The sequence below is a fragment of the Gymnogyps californianus genome, chromosome 19 (assembly GCF_018139145.2).
Source record: "Gymnogyps californianus isolate 813 chromosome 19, ASM1813914v2, whole genome shotgun sequence".
Classification (NCBI taxonomy): domain Eukaryota; kingdom Metazoa; phylum Chordata; class Aves; order Accipitriformes; family Cathartidae; genus Gymnogyps; species Gymnogyps californianus.
Window position 1 is genome coordinate 521696 of NC_059489.1, and position 18767 is coordinate 540462.

At 68.0% G+C, this 18767-nt stretch overlaps 3 protein-coding genes across 3 annotated transcripts; 2 read left to right on the forward strand and 1 right to left on the reverse strand.

The window, feature by feature from the left end:
- Positions 1 to 347: 347 nt before the first annotated feature.
- CANT1 (calcium activated nucleotidase 1) lies at positions 348 to 2424 on the reverse strand. The gene is made up of 3 exons (XM_050908450.1): positions 1806 to 2424; positions 1340 to 1543; positions 348 to 877 (listed from the first exon to the last, which is right to left on the reverse strand). Exons 1-3 carry the CDS (start codon positions 2422 to 2424, stop codon positions 507 to 509), a joined length of 1194 nt encoding a protein of 397 aa, XP_050764407.1. The 3' UTR covers positions 348 to 506.
- A 2846-nt stretch (positions 2425 to 5270) lies between these two features.
- C1QTNF1 (C1q and TNF related 1) lies at positions 5271 to 11092 on the forward strand. Its single transcript, XM_050908365.1, has 4 exons — positions 5271 to 5366; positions 8777 to 8933; positions 9053 to 9198; positions 9646 to 11092. The coding sequence occupies exons 2-4, from the start codon at positions 8791 to 8793 to the stop codon at positions 10194 to 10196; spliced, it is 840 nt and encodes a 279-aa protein (XP_050764322.1). The 5' UTR covers positions 5271 to 5366; positions 8777 to 8790; the 3' UTR covers positions 10197 to 11092.
- Positions 11093 to 12534: 1442 nt separating this feature from the next.
- Positions 12535 to 16935, forward strand: ENGASE (endo-beta-N-acetylglucosaminidase). Its single transcript, XM_050908641.1, has 14 exons — positions 12535 to 12644; positions 12810 to 12886; positions 13033 to 13234; positions 13524 to 13672; positions 13789 to 13946; positions 14066 to 14214; positions 14395 to 14560; positions 14909 to 15012; positions 15237 to 15345; positions 15450 to 15622; positions 15853 to 16018; positions 16114 to 16214; positions 16307 to 16421; positions 16543 to 16935. Exons 1-14 carry the CDS (start codon positions 12535 to 12537, stop codon positions 16933 to 16935), a joined length of 2172 nt encoding a protein of 723 aa, XP_050764598.1.
- The last annotated feature ends 1832 nt before the right edge of the window (positions 16936 to 18767 follow it).

Sequence of the window (18767 nt, forward strand, 5' to 3'; positions counted from 1 at the left end):
GTCAGACCCACTCCCCCAGGTACTGGGACACCCCCTCCTCCACCCGGGGAGCACCGTGGCATGGCGGGACACGAGGCAGAGCAGCAGAGCTGTGGCTCAGGCTCCTCCTCGGCTGCAAACCCCAGCCCAGATGTCACCAGAGCCACCGACTCACCGCAGAGGGTTTCTGTCGCAATTAGGGGCTGGGCGCTAATGGCTGCAGCGCGGGGCCTGCCCGGGGAACCAGCGCACGGGGACTTCCCGTCTTGTCTCCTGGGCTGGGGCTCGCAGCACCCTGTGGTGGCAGTCCCGTGCCACCAGGTGCCACTGCCGAAACACTCGCACCACGCCTGCTGCAGCAGAGCCAACGCTTTACAGGAAACGCCAAGGCCAACTACAGAGCTGGGAGCGCTGCCCGGCATCCCTCGGCCGAGCCCGGGGCGTGCATCCAGCCAGGAGCATGCTGGCAGGGCCTGCCCCAGCGCCCCTCGGCCTCCCTCGCCCCTCCAGTCCAGTGCAAAAGTCAGTTAAATAAACTCAATGCCCTCGTATTTCACGCTCCCGATCCTGGTCTCAGGCAGGAGGAAGCGCCCGTCCAGCGTGAAGGCCATGATGTAGCTGGCGATCTTGCCGTTGTCCTCTTCTGATTTCAGCGCCACGATGATCTGGTCGTCCGTGTCCGGGATGAACTTGAAGGAGGAGAAGCCGTGGGTAGGGACCACCTCGCCCACACGTCCCACTGTCACGTCCCCGAAGTCCTGGGTGGAGCTCAGCAGCAGGTTGGTGCCTCGCCGCTCGTCTGCCTTCTCGTTGTATCGCTCGTGGCTGGCACGGCGCGGCAGGAAGAACCAGCGCTGCAGGGTATCGCTCCAGGAGGCCGACTCGTGGATCAGGTAACCTGCGGCAGGGAGCGGCGTCTGACGGCACGGGGCAAACGGGGCACCCGCCAGGCTGGGGTGGGACCCTTCCCCGCTCCAAAAGACACCACAGCCGGGGAGGTCGCAGCCCCGCGCAGGCAACCGCTGCGAACGTTTCCGCCTCCTGCCCCACTGCCCATGCAGCAGCCCCCCCAATCCCTCCCAGAGCTGAGCAGGGGCACCCCAGCACGGCTTCCTCTGCTCGGGGGCCTGGCTGCCAGGCGCAGCGCCGGCTGAGCCACCCTCCAGCTGCTCGTGGCACAAGGGGAGAAAACTGGCCAGGGCAGGCTCTGGCCTCTCCGCCAGGACAGGGGGAGGTCTCTGGCCTCCAGTGTCCTTTAAATCTCACACCAGTCCCAGTATCTATGGGGAGGGAGACCTCGGCCCCAGAGCCCGCAGAGCGTGTGGGACGCGGGGTGGCAGGAGGGAGCCTCACTCAGTACCTGGGGGTCGGATCCCTGCCGCAGCCCTCAGCGCGTTGTAGTTCGCCACCCAGTTCTCATGGCCCACGTCGCCCTTGTAGCCGATGACCTTCACCCACTCGGGGTTCTCGTTCACCACCTCCCCCGTTGTCGTGGTCCACTCCTTGCCCAGTCCCCCCACGTAGAGGTGCTCGTCCTTCACCGCCAGCCACTCCGCCTTGAAGCCTGCAGTGGAGAGAACGGCATGAGCTGGGGCTCAGCTAGCACACGGACATCACACTGGCCCCCACTCCCCCAAACGCCACACCAGATGGCCCGGTGCTGGGCACAGCCTTCCCCCACGCAGCCAGCTGGTCCCTGGGCAGGAATTGCCCCCATCCCGGCCAGGCTTACGGGGTCACAGAAAAGGTGCACCCCACCCTGGAGAGCTGCAAAGAGCCAAGGGCTTCACTGCTCTGCGTCTGCAGGGCAGGACGGGGGAGCTCACCTTTCCCCACTGTGCCGTCCCCGTCCGGGAGGATCACCCAGGGCACCACCTTGTTGCCCTCAATCTGGTAAACCACTCCTGTCCGGTCATCCACGGCATACAGCTTCCCGTTGAAGACAACCAGCTCGGAGAGCTCCATGCCCCTGCCCTTCTCAGCCAGATGGGACTGCAGCACGCTCTCATCTTTGTCCCACTCCACCGTCACGCTGTCCCCGCTGTCCGACAGCACCAGGTAGCCCTTCTTCAGGTAACTGAACCAGGTGTGCTCCTCAGAGCCCCGGGACTGCGTGTCGAGGTCCGCGATGACTCCGATGCGGTAGCGCACGCCCTCGGGGTTTCTCTGGGGTGGGGACAGCGGATAGGTGTCATTGTAGCGGTCCCCTGCCTGCAGGCTGAGACGCCAGTTGTGAGGATTAGGCGGGATGGGCCGTGCCGGGGAGGACCGGTGCAGGCAGAAGAGCAGCAGCACAAACCCCACGCAGGCTGACGACAGCACGATGGCCTTCCAGCGCAGTCGGAAGCGGGGGTCAGCACCCTTGGTCATGGACGCGAGGACAGGCAGACCACCCACGCTGATCCGGAGGGGGCTCATAGACTCATGGCAGGGCGGGATGGGCATCAGACTGGGGGCGAGGAGAACCTGGTGGCAAAGAGCAGAGAAAGCAGGTCAGAGAGCTGGAGCCAGGTGCTGCACTGAGCTCGGGGGGCAGCAGGGCACAGCCACGAGGGAGAGGCGAGGGGCCCCATCCCCTCTCCTGCAGCAGGAGAAGGTGCTGCCGCCTTGCGCAGAGAAGAGCCAGCACGCCGAGGGGGCCGCTTTGCTGCTGGAGCCACTCTCAGCCCCTTCTCACCCTCCCCTCTGCACTCCCAGACCAGAACAAGCCCCGGCGTGTTGACAGGCACGCACGACCTGCTCAGCACCTCTACCTGCCCCAGGGTCCGCAGCAGCCCAGGCAGGGAGCTGAGGCACCCCGGCCCGCGGCAAGCCCCTGGGACCCGTGTCGGGGTGTCCTGCTGAGCAGCGTCCTCGCACAGCCCCAGGAGGAAGGAGGTTCCCCTCCGGCAGCGAGGACGACCCTTGCTGCCTCCGGAGTGGCCGGCTGGCCTGGCCCAGCTCCTGCGGCCCCTGGGAACCGGCCCCGCTGGTGAGCATGTCCCCAGGCCCCACAGGGACACTGGGAGACACGTGGCAGCTCCGCCCGAGCAGGATGCCAACGTCTGAGCAGGAAGCACAGCGCCCGGGTCCAAGGGACAAACACCCCGACCTGCCCAGCCTTAAAGTCGCAGCAGCCCCCCCACACCCCTGCCAGGCCTGCCCACGGTCACAGCATCTCCTCCGGGCAGGACTCACGTGTGGCTACCTTCGGCCCACCCCGGGCTGTGCCCACCCGCAGAGCCAGGGCGCAGCCACAGAGCAGTGCCTCTCCCTGCCACCTCTCTCCGTGCAGCACAGGGGACGCGGCAGCACCCTGGGCTCCTGCAGACGGGCGCTCCGAGCTGTGCAGGGTGCAGGGAGCAAGCAGCTCCCCGGGACTGGAAGCTGCCCCAGCACCACCCGCTCTCACCCCGTGCCATACAGCACAGGGCAAGGACCCCCAGCCCGGGGCAGGGCAGAGGGGTCCCCAGCTGCTGGCCCAGGGCTGTCCCCAAAGGGCCCGTCACCGGCCGTGGTGGGGCCCCGGGCCTGGCGCTGGGCACGGGCCGTGCTCCCCGCAGGCGGCCGCGCTGCGGGGCTCTCAATGTGCCTTTCAGCAGCCCGAGGTGCGAACAGAGGCTGCATTGAGCGTGGGGGGCCGAGCCCCGGGCAGGCGGGTGTGCTCCTGGCCGCGGCTGGGACACGGCAGAGCCCACGAGGGACGGCTGCTCGCCCCGGGGCCCCGCTGCACCGGGGGACAGACCCCGCCCGGGGGTGGGGGGGGGAGTGCCCCTCCATCCTGCCAGGACCCCAGAGCATCGCCCTCGGCAGGGCCCCGGGGAGCCCGCTCCGTGCACTGGCCCCCACCGCGGCTGTAGGGACCCCAGCACCTGCCCTGAGCACGGCCCCGGGACCCCCGGCACCCCCGGGCATGGTCACGGGGCCCTCCCCCGGGCATGGACACCGGGGGGACCGCGGCTCCGCCGGGCGCGCCCTTGGGGACCCCCGAGCCCCTTCCCCGAGCAAGCTGCCGGGAAGGCGGCGTACCGCCCGGCCTGAGCGGGGCCTTGAGAGCCTCCGCGCCCCCGGGACCCTCCGCCCCGGGGCACAGCCTCAGGGACCCCGATGCTCCCGCCCGAGCAGGGTGCTTGGGGCCCGCAGTACTCCCGCCCCAGCCCGGTGGGGACCCCCGTGCTGCAGGCTCGGGCCCGGCCTTAGGGTCCCAGGGCATCGCCCGGACCCCGCGCCCCCGCCGCCCCGCCGCCCCGGTGTCCCCGCTCACCGCGGCGCCGCCCGAGCGCAGCCGCCCGCCTCCCCCGCCGCCGCGCGCAGCCGCCGCCGCCGCCACCGCCTACAGCTCCCGGCAGGCCCCGCGCGCCGCCACGGCAGCCGGCAGCGGCCAAACCGCCGCGGCCGGAGCGGGAACTACAACTCCCAGCAGACCTCGCGCGCCGACCCCCCCCGCCCGCCGCGCCGTGCCGCGGGGGCTGCTGGGGCTGTAGTCCGCCCCGCGGCCTGCTCCGCGTCCAAACCGGGCCGGGCCCGGCGGGAAGGGCCCGGCCAGCCCCCACCGGAGCCGACACCGCCCCCCCCCGGCCGCGCACAGGCAGTCGGAGCCCAGCAACGGGGGGGCCGCGGTGTGGGGGCCGAGCCGGCCCTGCGGGGTGGTGTCTCCTGCGGGTGGGCCCAGCCCCGGGTGGGTCCAGCCCGGCTGCCCGGCGGGCACGACCCCGCTACAGCCGCCGGTGCAGCCCCTGGTGCAGGCTGGCCCCAGCCCGCGGCTCCTTCTGCCATGCCAGCGCTGGCCTGGACGTGCCCCATGTGTCCCCCCCCCACCTTATTGGGGTGGGGGGAGCGGGGACAGATCCTGCCCAGCGCTGTGGGACGCGTGTGCATGTCTGGCTGCCAGCGGCCGCCCACAAAAGGCCCATCCCCGGTCAGGACCGGGCAGGCTCCGGTGCCCCCAGGGCTGGGGAACAGCCGGCGGCTCTCCCAGCGTGGGGCAGGGTCCTGCCCCAGAGCGCAGCTGCAGCCGCCGGGGTCCCAGCTCCCCCGCACTGACTCCAGGGAAGCCCCTGGCACGTGCCGCCCCCGTTCCCTGACCTCGGGCCAGCGGCGGTCATGGCTGCGGGCCTGGTGTTGGCAGGCACCGGGAGCACACATGGTTAACGCCGGCCGCCCGCGCCGCTGGGCTCACATCTGGCAGTGGGAGGGCTGCACGCCTCGTCCCGCTCCTCTGCTGCCTCCTTTACTTTCTAGAAAGTGCATTTCCGCCTGGGCCGAAGGAGAAGAGGCTGCCGGAGCGGGAGGCAGCCGATCCGCCGCGGGCAGGCTCTGCCCCGCACCCGGGGGCTGGCAGGGCGGCAACGGGGGGATGCTCTAGGGAAGGAAAGGCAGCACCAGGAGGGAGCAGCCCTGCCCCAGAGGTAGGTGGGGGGCGGGTTTGGGGGGGTCCCTGCAGGCCTGGGGACCAGTGCCCCGGAGCTGCATCTTGTTGTGTACCCATCCGCGGGTGCCATCGCTGACGGGCACTGCGGTATTGGTGGGGACTCGCCCAGGAGGCGGCTCCACCTCGCCAGGCGCATGGGTGCCCGGGGGGCACGTCCAGCGAGGGGGACCAGTCCCCCCTCTCCCCCCAGTCCGGTCAGTTGAGTGAGGACCCTGCCCTGCCTGCGAAGGGGGCGGTGGGGACCACAGGGCTGAGCCTCGCAGTCCTCTGAGGGCACAGCCCAACCCACAGCAGCTGCGGGAAGACAGGCACTGGGAGAGGGTTACTGCTGGAGCCTGCAGCGCGGGCTCGACCCTGCACAGATCCACCGCAGCTCCCCCAGCCCTGCATCAGCTGCGTGCCCAAAAAGCTAGACCCCACGAGCACGTCAAACCCAGGGCTGGGCCACCCCCGGGCATGTCTGTGGGGGACGCGGTGGCTGCTGGGGTCCCCAGCACAAGGTCTTGCTGGTGCTGCTGGGTGCTGCAGCCACCCTGCTGGTCCTTCACCGCAGCTGCCCTGTGCAGCTCCCACCCTGCTGCCCGCTGGGTCTGCGCTGCTCCGGGGGTGCAAACAGCTCTGCACCCATTCCAGCTGCTGCAGCAGAAGGCGAGGGGGAGCCATCCCACCAGTACAACCCCAGAGGCATCCCAGCTCCAGCTGCTGCAGCTCGGGGAGGGCGAGGTGGGCATGCAGGTCCTGGCTGCCTCCACACCACCCTGCCGCTCTGAGCCCCCTCATTCCTCCCCCCGGGGTTTGCTCTTGTTTCATCCCGGTCTTTATCGCCGCCTGGAACGCATTTCAGGATGTTTTGACTTGCAGTCCCAAGGCTTTAGCAGCCACTGAATTTAAATCTCCAAACCGCTCCTGGACAGCATCCAACCCTGACAGGAAAAACAGCGTCTCTTCTGCAGGACTGTATATGCCCATGTGTACGTGGGCACCTCCCGCCCGGCACACCTGCAGGGTGCAGGGTGATATATGCGCTCGGGGGCCCAGCGAGCCCTGCGCGCTGCTGGGTGGGTGCACCATGCTGCCGACGGCACCAAGCGCGCACAGCGCGCTCGCCTCCATTTCCAGCCCTATGACAGCCTGGGAAGCACGCTGCCGTTCTTGGTGGGAATTTCCTGGTGAAGGATTTCTTCTCCTTGTGGAGCAGTTCCCTGCAAAGCTGCATTTTCCCCAGGGTTGAGCCTGCTTCAGGTCCCAGGGGAATGTCTGTTTTGATGGTCCCAGAGCTGAGGGAAAGCCACGGGCTTCCCAAAACCCTGGCAGGCTGCGTGCCATGCTCACTGGCATGTGGCTGGCACAGCTAGAGGCCGAGCAGGGTGGAAAGAGCCAGGGCCAAGGCTCCCCTGGATATCTGCTCACAAGCCCCTGACTGGCCTCCTCCATGCTTCTATCCATGGAATAGATAGAATTCTCCCCTGCCCGCAGAGCTGAGCATGGGCAGGCACCAGGCCAGGGCGCAGGCAGGGAGGACGCGGCACCAGGCTGCCCGCGCACAGTGCCCACAGCCCTGCCTCTCCCCACACCCGGCAGCGCCAGCGGGACGAGGGCCGAGATAACGGGGCGAGAGGGTACATAGGCAGGGGAGACACAGGCACCCAGGAAGCGGGTGAGGGGACAGGCCCTTCGCAGAGGGTATGAGCAGCGGGAAAACCCTATGGAGCCTTTCCCCATCCCTCCGCCCTTTCCTGGCCCCAGCGAAGGTGACTCATCAGCCAGGCATCCATCCTGGCCTCGAACGCCCTCCGCACCCGCTGCCGGAGCACGCCTGCCTGGTCCCCGGACCCCACCAGCCCCCACACTTGGGGGACAACGGTAACAGCCTGCCCAAAGGCTGGCCCAGCCTGGCGATCGCTGACTGGGGACCCCAGTGCTCGGAGAGCAGGCATTCACCAAAACAACAGGATTCTGCCCCAAAATCCTTCCCCATGGTCTGGCCCACCCCCAGGACACAGGGCTGTGCTGTGCGGGGCCCTTTGCCCCTTGGGGCAGGCGCTCCGGGATCCCGGCAGAGCCTGTGGAGCACGGCCAGACGGTGCAGGGGGAGGCTGTTTGGGGAGGGGAGAAATGCAAAGGCCGTACCCCTTCGGGGAGGCACCTGACCGAGACAGGAGCCTGGCGAGCAGCCTTCCCCATCCCGGCGCTTGCAAGGGTACGGCAGGGTGTGGGACCGCGCAGACCATGCCTGCAGCCTTGTGCCCATCCGGTTGTGCCCCGGCACCGCCTCGGACCCTACTGCCGTGGGATGCCGAGCAGCTGGGCAGTGCCGCACGCGTGTTTGGCCATGGCTGTCCTGGCGCCTTCGGGGCTGCAGGGTGAGGTGCAGCGTGCCTGGCCCCATGCCTCGAGCGGATACAGCGTTGATAAGGCAGGGAAGGGCAGCAGAGCTGCCCAGGTTGGGCCATGGTACCACCAGCTACCGCAAATATTAGCTTTGGCCCCACGCAGGATGTGGGCTCCCAGGAAGGTTTCTCCCCGTGGCAGCCAGCTCCCAGCTGGGGCTGCCTGCCCGCATCCACGTCTCCAGAGAAGTGGGTCTCATCTCCTTGCAAACCCTCAGACTGAGGGTCAGGCACAGGGGTGGGGGCCGAGGGCTGGCAGCTCCTGGGGCACAGGAGCCCCTTTCACAGGGTCTGTGCAGCCTGTGCTGCAGGCATCCTTGCACACTTCAGGGCAGGAGGAGGGATGCAGACATCCTCCCCGGCCAGGGCTGGGATCCCTCACAACAGGCAGGGCTGCACCCCAACATTTGCCCCATGGCATCTGGAGCTGCCTGTAATTTTTTCAGGTGCTGACACCCCGCGTTGCCGCTCTTGGGCATCCATGGGAGGCAGCTGAAGCCAGGCTGAGTAGGAGCAGCAGCGCTTGGCCCAGGGCTTGGACAGTCAGCCAGAGGCTGCTGCTCCACTCCACCCTTGGCTCCCCAGGTAATTCCCTCTTCCAGGCATGCCAGGGCTCTGGGGTCTGCATGGCCCTGGCTCCCAGCTTGTTGGTGAGCCCAGAGTCCCTGCACTGCCCCAAACGTGGGTCTCCACAGGCACTCACTGGAGTGTCACTGAGGCACACGGCCCAGCTAAAAGCAGCTATTTAGGTACAGATGGTCCCTGCAGCTGCAAGAGATGCACATGCCCATGCTGTGGGCTCTGCTGGGGAAAGGCTGCAAGAGCAGCCTTTTGGGGCTGGAAACACAGATGTGCCCTGCCTGGGGCTGCGTGGTGCATCAGGTCCTGTCCTGGGGACAGCGCAGGGCACAGCCAGGCTGGCACAGCAGGGCATCTCTGCAGCTCCTGGCTCTGCCAGGCGTTGCTGTCCTCCTCAGCCGTCCCTGGCATCTCACAGGGCACTGCCACAGCATGGAGGGGCTTTGGGCGCTCGGTGTCCTGCTGCTTTCCTGCCTGCTGCTGCCCTCACCTGCGGGGAGCCAGACCAGCCCCAGCCCTGACCGGCGTTTGCAGACGGACCCTGAGGAGGCACCGTCCCAGCACCATGCTGCCAGGTGAGGGGACCCTGGGGCCAGGGTGTTTCACAGCAGGGGCTGGGGCGGCCCCAGCACCGCAAAGGGCCTCGGCCCCCACCCGTAGCTCCCTGTTGCGCTTTGCTTTCTGCCCTCCCCAGGGCCACGCGGGAGCAGAAGGCTGACAGTGCCCAGGAGGGGCTGCCCCCGCGGCCCCGCTGCGTTCGCTGCTGTGAGCCGCCCGACCAGCGCTTCTCCTACCCCCAGTACCAGCCCCTGCCTCAGATCAACATGACCATTCTGAAAGGTGAGGGCTGGCAGGACCCCGCACTGCGGCACTGCCCGCAGCTGAACCTGCAGCCAGGGCACCCCATGCTGCCGGGCACCATCAGCCTGCCTGGACTGCCAGCATCACCCCAGGGCCAGTGCAAAGCTGGGCTCCCGGTTCTGGCTCTCTGGGGTGCCAGTCTCACACAAACTGGGAGCAAGAAGCTGGGGCTGGTGCCTGCGGGTCCAGCACCCAGCGCAGGTAGAGGGGCGGTGGGCAGGAGACGCGCTGGGGCATGAGCTGCTCCTGCTCTGGTGGCCTCTGGGCAGCAGCTTTGGAGGCAGCATCAGAGCCCAGGGAGGGGGCAGGGGCTGGGGGGGTCCCTGCTGTCCCCATCTCTTTCTGTCAGGCAGAGGCTTCCAAGGCACTGGGTTTAGAGATGGCACCCACCTCTGACAGCACAACTGTCCCTCCTGCTTTGCCCAGGCGAGAAGGGGGACCGCGGCGAGCGAGGCATGCAGGGCAAGTTCGGCAAGACGGGGGTGGCCGGCAGCAGGGGCCACGCGGGGCCCAAGGGACAGAAGGGCAGCATGGGCGCCCCGGGGGAGCGCTGCAAGAGCCACTACGCCGCCTTCTCGGTGGGCCGCAAGAAACCCCTGCACAGCAACGACTATTACCAGACCCTCATCTTCGACACGGAGTTTGTCAACCTCTACGACCACTTCAACATGTTCACGGGCAAGTTTTACTGCTACGTCCCCGGGATCTACTACTTCAGCCTCAACGTGCACACCTGGAACCAGAAGGAGACATACCTGCACATCATGCGCAACGGGGCGGAGGTGGTGATCCTCTACGCCCAGGTGAGCGACCGCAGCATCATGCAGAGCCAAAGCGTCATGCTGGAGCTGCGGGAGCAGGATGAGGTCTGGGTGCGGCTCTACAAGGGCGAGCGTGAGAACGCCGTGTTCAGCGATGAGTACGACACTTACATCACCTTCAGCGGCCACCTCATCAAGTACAGCGGGGACCCCTGAGCATCTGCTTCACCCTGCTCCTCCTCCCCTGGGGCGGGTGTCCGAGGAGCCCCTGCCACCCTCTCGCCCCGGGCATACCACTTGCCATTACGCTCTTAGCCCTTCTACGTGCCACTACCCCCAGCAGCTGCGTGAGTGTGTGAATACCCCCACCCCCAGCTCCTCGAGGCCGATCGGATGCGCCTGAAGGAGTCTGAGCCATTTCCAGCCTCTGCTGGGTTTGTGACCCGGGCAGCAGCCGCTCGCCTGGGGCAGGCAGGGAGCTCATCCCCACCTGTGCCTGCTCCAGAGCTGGGTTTGCTGGGGCACAGGCATTCGTGGCACTGGCTGTGAGCTGGCACCAGCTGAACGGGTTTGACTGCCGGTGCCCTGGTGCGAGGCAGCGCAGATACATGCGCCGTGTTCCTCCCTTGCCCCACTTGCACTGTGCTGTGCTCTGCAGGCTCCTTCTCCTGTAAAAGGGCAGAGGGTGCTCAGCATCCAGCAGGAAAGGCAATAAAACCACTAAGGGTCCCTCTTTCCTTCTGCAGAGCTGGGTCCCAACAGCGCAGATGCTGGGGCACGGTGCTGGGTACCCTCTGGGCTGACGCTTCCCCCAAGTGCTCCCATGGGGAAACAGATTGCGTCAGTTCCCCTCTGCAAGTCCCCGTCACAGTTCCCCCCACTGCAGCCTCTGCTCGGTGCTGATGCTGCCGAGGAGGGGCTGGGTCCCCGCCGGCAGCCCTGGGTGCGGGGCCTTTGGCCTCAGCCGCTTCCTCTTCAGTTAGATTATCTGCTGGCCAGGCTTTGTATTTTTGTAGATGCGATAGCAGAGCGGGGCCGGGGGCAGCGTGCTGCCCCCCGCCTTCTGTACAGCTTGTGACCACATTAAACACCCCACAATTTTGAGTCCTACTCACACTTTCAGTGCATCCTCTTGCTTTGTGTGTGCGGAGGCTCCAAGCCGCTCAGGGCAGGTTCGCGCTCCCTGAGTGCAGGGGCCTCCCAAGAGCCATGAGCTGGCACGGTGCTGCCGAGCTGGTGGTGGAAAGCAAAGGGCAGACCAACCCTGGAGAGCCAGGGAGACCTGAGCTGGGCTCTGCAAGGGCTAGCTGCTCCCTAAGGGCCAGGGAGGTGGGAGCTGAGCACAGTAACAGACCCGTCAGCCTACGAGCAGGGCAGGCTCGGGGTGGTGGCCGGGTTTAGCAAGAGTCCAGATCATCCGGCAAGTCCACAGTGATGAGGCAGGTCTGAGGTCAAGCTGGGAAGCCGGTGGTCGGGGTCTGGATCCGTGAGTCTGCGGCTGGGCAGGGCAGAGCAGAGCAGAGCAGGGCAGGGCAGGGCAGGGCTGCAGCTGGAGACCAGCATCCCCCCCCCAGCACAGCAGGGAAGGGAGGGGGGGCTCAGAGCTGAGCTTAAATAGAGCCCTGGCCCCACGGGTGGGTGGAGGCTCAGGTGAGGCTGGTCAGGCTGTCTAGGGCTGGTAGTGCCTCCAGGGCCCCGGCACTGCTGTCCCCGTGGGGCTGACCCCAGGGACCCTGCAGGAGGGCTGGAGGCAGCTGCCCTGCTCATGGCCAGCCCAGGGCCCCGGCCCAGCCCCATGGTGGGGGCAAAGCCCCACGGCAGCACCCAGCCCCTCGGGCGGCAGGCAGGGCTGGGGCTGCTGGTGCTGCTGGCACATGGCACGAGGGGAGGGCTGCCTGCTGTGGGGTGGCTGCCAGCCCAGGTACCGGCTCTGTCCCAGTCTGCACACGTGCAGCACACATGTCCCATCCCGGCACACATGTCCCATCCCAGCACACATGTCCCATCCCGGCACACATGTCCCATCCCAGCACATGTCCCATCCCAGCACATGTCCCATCCGGCACACATGTCCTATCCCGGCACACATGTCCCATCCCGGCACACATGTCCTATCCTGGCACACGTGTCCCATCCCGGCACACATGTCCCATCCCGGCACACATGTCCCATCCCAGCACACATGTCCTATCCCAGCACACGTGTCCCATCCCGACACACGTGTCCCATCCCGGGACACGTGGCCCCGTCCCAGGGCACGCAGCCCATCTCAGGACACATGTCCCATCCTGGGAGACACGCCCCCGTCCTGGGGCATACGGCCCCATCCCAGGACACACGGCGCATCCCAGGACAGACGTCCCATCCCGGGACACCCGGCTCCAGGCGGCGCCGAACGCGGCCGGGGCGGGCCCGGCGCTGGGGGCGGTGCGGGGCCGGGGCCGCGGCCGGGGCCGGTGCGGGCGGAGCTCCGCGGGCCGCGCCTCCGGGGGAGCCGGGCCAGGCCGGGGCCGGCGCCGCCGTCAGTGCGGGCAGCGGCGGCGGCGGCAGCGCCATGGCGGAGGCGCAGGAGGAGCCCGGGCGGCGCGGCAAGAGAGCCGGGGCCGGCGTGGAGGAGCCGGCGGAAGCGGAGGCGGAGCGGGCCGGCCGGCGGCGGCGGCGGAGGTGGGCGGCAGGCCGGGGCCGGGATCGGGATCGGGGCCGGGGCCGGGGCCGGGGCTCATTTGGACCCGGTGGGCGCTGGCCGCGGTGCTGGCCCGGCCCGGCCCGGCGGCGGGTGCTGGTGCAGCACCGAGGCCGGGCCCGGCCCTCACCCGCCTCCCCGGGCAGCTTCCAGCCGGCGGCGGAGCCCCGGGGAACCACCGTCCTGCACGACACCGTCAGCGCCCGCCCGCAGCCCCTGCCAGGTGAGGCACCGCGGGGAGGGCGCCCACTGCACCCCTGGGTCCCCACTGGGCCAGTGCCGGTGCTGGTGCCGATGCTGGTGCCGGTGCCGAGCCGCACAGGCAGTGCTCCCCGCTGACTCTGTCCCCCCTCTCCCCACCTGCCCCAGCAAGGCACTTCGACACTAGGACGACGGAGCCCATCAGCTTCTTCTTGTCCGGCCTGGAGGAGCTGCTGGCCTGGCAGCCCGACAGCAACGACGACTTCAATGTCTCCGCCGTGCCGCTGGCGAAGCGCCAGCCGCCGCTCCACAGCAAGAGGCCCCGGACACTGGTGTGCCATGACATGCGTGGCGGGTACCTGGAGGACAGGTACGTGCTGGGTGGAGCAGTGGGGCTCAACATGTCAAACCCCAAACCTCTTGTATTTCTGCTTGATTTGTTTCCTGCTGGCTCGGCCACAGGCAGGCAGGGATGGAGGGGTTTGGCTTTTGGCACTGGAGCACGGCGACCTTGCTTGGGCCAGCCCTAGCCAGGGTCTGCAGGAGTGGCTCAGTGCCCCCGGCTCCCGGGGTATGAGTTGGGCTCCTGCCCAGCCCCGCAGCCATCTGCCGGCATCCTTCCCGCATTGCCCAACCCTCTTCCCTCTCTGCTGCTGCAGGTTCATCCAGGGCTCAGCCACACGCAACCCCTACGTCTTCTACCACTGGCGGTACATTGACATCTTCATCTACTTCAGCCACCACACCGTCACCATCCCGCCCGTGTGCTGGACCAACGCAGCACACAGGAACGGCGTCCCCGTGCTGGGTGAGGGCAGGGCCGGCTGCAGGGCTGGTGGCTGCAGGACTGGGCCTGGGGAAGCCCCAGGCGTGTGCTGGGTTTGCCGGGGTGCATGGCTGACGCTGCTCTCGCCGCTTCCCCAGGCACGTTCATCACGGAGTGGACGGATGGGGAGAAGCTGTGCGAGGCGTTCCTGGCTGGTGAGGAGGAGGCGTACCATGCCGTGAGCAAGCAGCTGGCCCGCATCGCCCAGCACTACTGCTTCGACGGCTGGCTGGTCAACGTGGAGAACACGCTGAGCGTGAGCCACTGTCGCGCCCTGCCTGCCTCCCTCCCTGCCTCCTCCCCTGCCCTCACACTGCTCCTGCGTGGGGCTCCTCGCCTGCCCTGTGCCGACCTGTCCCTGCTCTCTCCTGCCAGGCGGCAGCGGTGGGGAACCTGCCCCCCTTCCTGCGGCACTTGACGGCGCAGGTGCACAGCGCCGTGCCGGGAGGGCTGGTGATCTGGTACGACAGTGTCCTGCAGGACGGCGCGCTGAGATGGCAGAACGAGCTGAACAAGGAGAATAGGTGAGGCCGGGCCCTGCCCCACCACCTTGCCCAGGCAAAACTGGCCCCGGGCGGGGAGCATGAGCCCACCCCAAACCCAGCGCTCGCGGGTGGCCAGGGCATGGCCTGCACAGCCCTTGGTGGGGTGGTCTGCGGGGACAGCCGCAGCGTCTGCCCTGCCACGCTCACCTTCGTCCCCAGGGTGTTCTTCGATGCCTGCGATGGGCTGTTCACCAACTACAACTGGAAGGAGGAGCACCTGGAGCGCACGCGCGAGCTGGCCGGGCCGCGCCACACCGATGTCTACGTCGGCATCGACGTCTTTGCCCGCGGGGATGTGATCGGTGGTGGCTTCGACACTGACAAGGTGGGTGTGCTGGGGCTGGGCCAGAGCTGAACCCTGGGCCTCCCCCCAGCGCAGGGCTCTGAGCTCCCACCGATGGCTGTGCTGTGCTGTGCCATGCTGGGCTGCTAACCCGGGGACACAGCGGTGAGGAGTGGGGGAACCCAGAGCTGCTGGGCTGCCAGCCATGCATGGAGAGGAGGCTGGGGGATGCTGGTGCTGCGGTCCCTGGAGAGGGAGATGCCACAGCACATCCCCGTGGTGGTGTCCTGCCCCACCATGGGGCCAGTGGGACTTGGGGGAGGGGGGACAGGGCAGGTGACAGGGTGACCGCATGGCCTGGCCCATGCTGCTCACCGCTTGTCTCTGCAGTCCCTGCGCCTGATCCGCCAGCACGGCCTCTCCGCAGCCATCTTCGCTCCCGGCTGGGTCTACGAGCACCTGGGGGAGGAAAACTTCCTGCACAACGAGAACAAGTGAGGGCGGTTCAGCAGGGCGAGGGCCATGGAAGGGAGACAGGGCCGGGAGCACCCCGGGCCAGGAGGGCTGCCGGGCGGTGGGACAGTGCTGCCGGGAGACTGTGGCTGCCCGCCAGGACCAGGCTGGCCCCGCTCTGCCCCAGCTGAGGCGATGCCCGAGGCTGTGCCAGGGCAGCGGCCGTAGCAGGGGTCTCTGCTCGGACACCTGCCTTTTCCTCCAGGTTCTGGGGCTCACTGGCCGAGTACCTGCCCACACACAGCATCTGCACGCTGCCCCTTGCCACCTCCTTCAGCCTGGGCATGGGCACCAGCAGGTTCCTGGCTGGGAAGGTGGGTGTGGGGTGACGGCTCGGCTCTGGCTGGGCAGGGGTGGGCTAGGCAGGGGGGTCCCTGCTCCCGGCTCCCTGCCCAGCCCAGCTCGCCCTGTCCTGCAGGAGGAAGAGCCTGGGCCCTGGTACGACCTGAGCGCGCAGGAGATCCAGCCCCTCTTCCCGGAGCGCGAGGGCAGGCTGAGCACCAGCTGCTGCCTGCAGGACGCCTGGTGCGGGGGCAGCTCCCTGAAGGTGCAGGGGACCATCCCCCCTGGCGAGGAGCACGTGGCCGTTCGGTGAGTTGGGGGTGAAGCCCCCTTGCCACCTCCTCAGCGCTGGGCTGGCACTGTGCTGGCACGGCGTGGCCCACATGGCCCGGTCAGAGCTGTGTGGCCCCGGGCCCTCGTGGTGAATGTGCTGCGGGGCACTCTGCTGGTGCTGCCCAGCAGACCTAACCCGATGCATCTTCTCTTTCTCTCCTCTCTCTCTCTGTCTGTCTCTCTCTGGGTGGATTTGGGGTCATCAGCCTTTTCTCTTTGCAGATGCCGGCACCCCCCAAGCTCTTCCTGACCCTGCTCTACAAGCTGGAGGGGCCGCATCCCGATGACTTCGCAGTTGCGCTGGAGCTCACCACCTGGGACTCGGGTACCTGCCACGAGGGCAACGTCACCTCCCTGCCCGGTGAGGACCCTGCCCCGACCCCGTGCTCTCTGCAGTGAGCACCCGCTGCAGGGCACGGGACCAGCTCAGCCCCTTGCCCCCCCCAACCCTGCTCCCTCTGGCAGAGCCCAACGGCCGGCACCACCCCCGGTTCCTCCCGGCACCGCCACCTGGCCTTGCCAAGCTGCTTGCCGCCTGTGACCATGGCTCCCACGGCTGGACCAGCCGGTGAGTGCCCTGCCGGCACCCTGTGCCCATGGGCAGGCGTGGGCACCCCGGGGCCCCCTGACACCGTGCCCGCTCTGCCCCTTCACTCTCAGGTGCTACGAGCTGGACCTGCAGGACTGCAGCCTGCAAGACCTCTCCCTGCTCGTGTCCCGCCACCAGCCCAGCCCGCAGGAGACACCCTTCACCTGCCTCCTCGGGGAGGTCCGGGTGAGTGCCCGCCGCTGCCGGCTGGGAGCCACCTGCCCCAGTGCCGCCCTGCGCCGGGAGGGTGGGTGGGCACCCGCTGCTCTCGGCCCCAGCCCTGATGGTCCTGTGGTTCCCTCCGCAGGTGCTGGATGCAGCCAGCGTGGCGGCCTCCCCGCCGCAGGTGCAGAGCCTGACGGCCTCGCAGCTCTGGTGGCAGGAGGGCCCTGAGGCGGAGCAGCTCTCGCTCAGCCTCACGCTCCGCTGGGCCTTCCCACCCGGCCAGGCCGGCTGCTTCCGCATCCTCAGCCAGGGCGCCCGCTGCCGCCGGGGCCAGATGCCGCCGCAGCTCCTGGGGCTGGCACACGCCTGCCTGTACCGCGCCGTGGGCCTGGTGCTCCCACGGCCGGCAGCCGGGCAGTCCTGCCGGCTGGAGCTGCTGGTGGAGCCGGTGCTGCGTGACGAGCTGCCCGTGGACCTCGATCGCTGGGGGCGGCTGGTGCTGGTCTACTCCGAGCCAGCCAGCGGCACCAGCTGAGACGGGCATTAAAGGCAAGCAAGGTGCAGCCCCGTGTCTGTGTCTGCTCCATGCCAGCGGGCGGGCTGCAGGCAGGGGGCTTAGAGGGTGGAGGTTGCATTTCATCACCCTGGCTCGGTGGGTCCCTCTTCTCCCACCCCCATGGCTGGGCTCAGCCCTCACTGTGGGGGCCTGCTGGGTGCTGGCCAGGGCCTTGCGAGGGGCTGCCCAGGGACCCCCCCAGCTCCTGCAGCCCTTGCTGCCTGCAAGCTGCGTGCACCCAGGCTGGGGGCACCTGCCCTGAGACCCCCCAGCCCTGCATCTGCTCGCCTCGGGGACCAGCCCGGCACGGGTGTGGAGCTGCCAGCACCAGCTCCGCTGCAGCGCTCACACCCGAGGAGCAGCCCAGCGCAGGCAGCCGCTGCGCCCGTCTGCCACGGACCTAGCCCACGCTGCCCTCTCCCCAGGGCTGGCAGGCAGCGGCTGTGCCCATGCTGCCTCCCCTGGATATCTTATGCGGAGAAGGAGAGAAAATTTATAGCAGCAATTATTTTCTCACAGTCTGGTGAGCAAGCAATTAGCAGGCAGGGAGGCAGGCGAGCGCGCCGCGCAGCAGGGTCACCCAGCCCCAGCTCCCTCCGAGCGCCGGCCCTGGTCCCACAAACAATGCTGGCTCCCGGTCAGGAAAATTAATATGTCAGCAGTTAAGCTGCTGCTTCTCCGGTGGGGGATTCGCTCCGAAATGAATTATCTGACGGTTTGAAAAATGAAGGGCTCGGCACAGCCAGGGGAGGGCTCCTGCCATGCCGGCACCCCGCTCCCTTGCTATGGCGAGGCTGGGGGCTGCGGCGGGTTCCCCCCTTGCCTGTTGCAGGCTGCAGCCCCCTGCCCAGAGGCGTGCCAGGACAGCCAGACCCACCGTGCCAGCCACAGCCCCACGCCCCCGGAACAGTGCCCCAGTGAAAACCTGAGTCGCCCTGGTTGAAGAAAGAAATCTTTATTAATAATTTCAATAATAATAATAATCCTTGTAATAATAATAATAATAATAATAATACTGTTTATTAGAATGGTCACACCTTTGAAGCATACAGGATGGGCCGGCGCCAGCCTGCGCGCCGGCAGCCGGCGCAGGGGTTTGCTGTAAGGAAGAAGCCAGTACAGCGATGGAAGGAGCTTTGTACAGGGGCAGGGGCGCGGGGCTGGGGCGGCCGGGGCTATGTACACTGGGAATAGAAAAGGGGGAGCTCGTCGCTGGAGCATCGGGGGCATTTGCAGACTATAAAGTGAGGTTTGAGGAGTGGCGGAGCCACGCGGGGCGGGGGGCTGAGCGTGAGGCCGCCCTGCGGGACGGGGCTGCACCCCGGAGTAGGCTCCGCAGCGCCCCGTGCCACTGGGCACCGGACCCGGCACGACGGCTGCTGCAGACCGACCCTGGGGCTCGGGCTGGTCCCCGCGGGTGATGCTGGCCCCCAGTCCTGGGCGATGCGATGGCTGAGACCCCGCACTGAGGGCTGGTGGGGTCCCGCTGTCTCGGGCAGGGACGGGTGGCCGTGAGCGTGTCCCGCGCTGCAGAGCAGGCAGGAGCGGGAGCAGGATTGGGGCAGTCCCCGTCCCGGCTTAGCACAGGGGGCCCGAGCGGCGTCGGTCAGGGCTGCTCCCTGCGGGGTGGGAGCCCTGGATGCATCAGGGGATGGAGGGGAGGGGAAGGGAGGGGAGGGGAAAGGGATTGCAAGCGAGTTGCAAGCTCCTCTTAACAAAAATTCCCTTTAAAAGGCAGAGGCTTGTCCCCCTGCAACGCCCAGCGCCTCAGCAAAGCGGCTGCGCCGCCGCCCCAGCTCCATGCGGGAGCC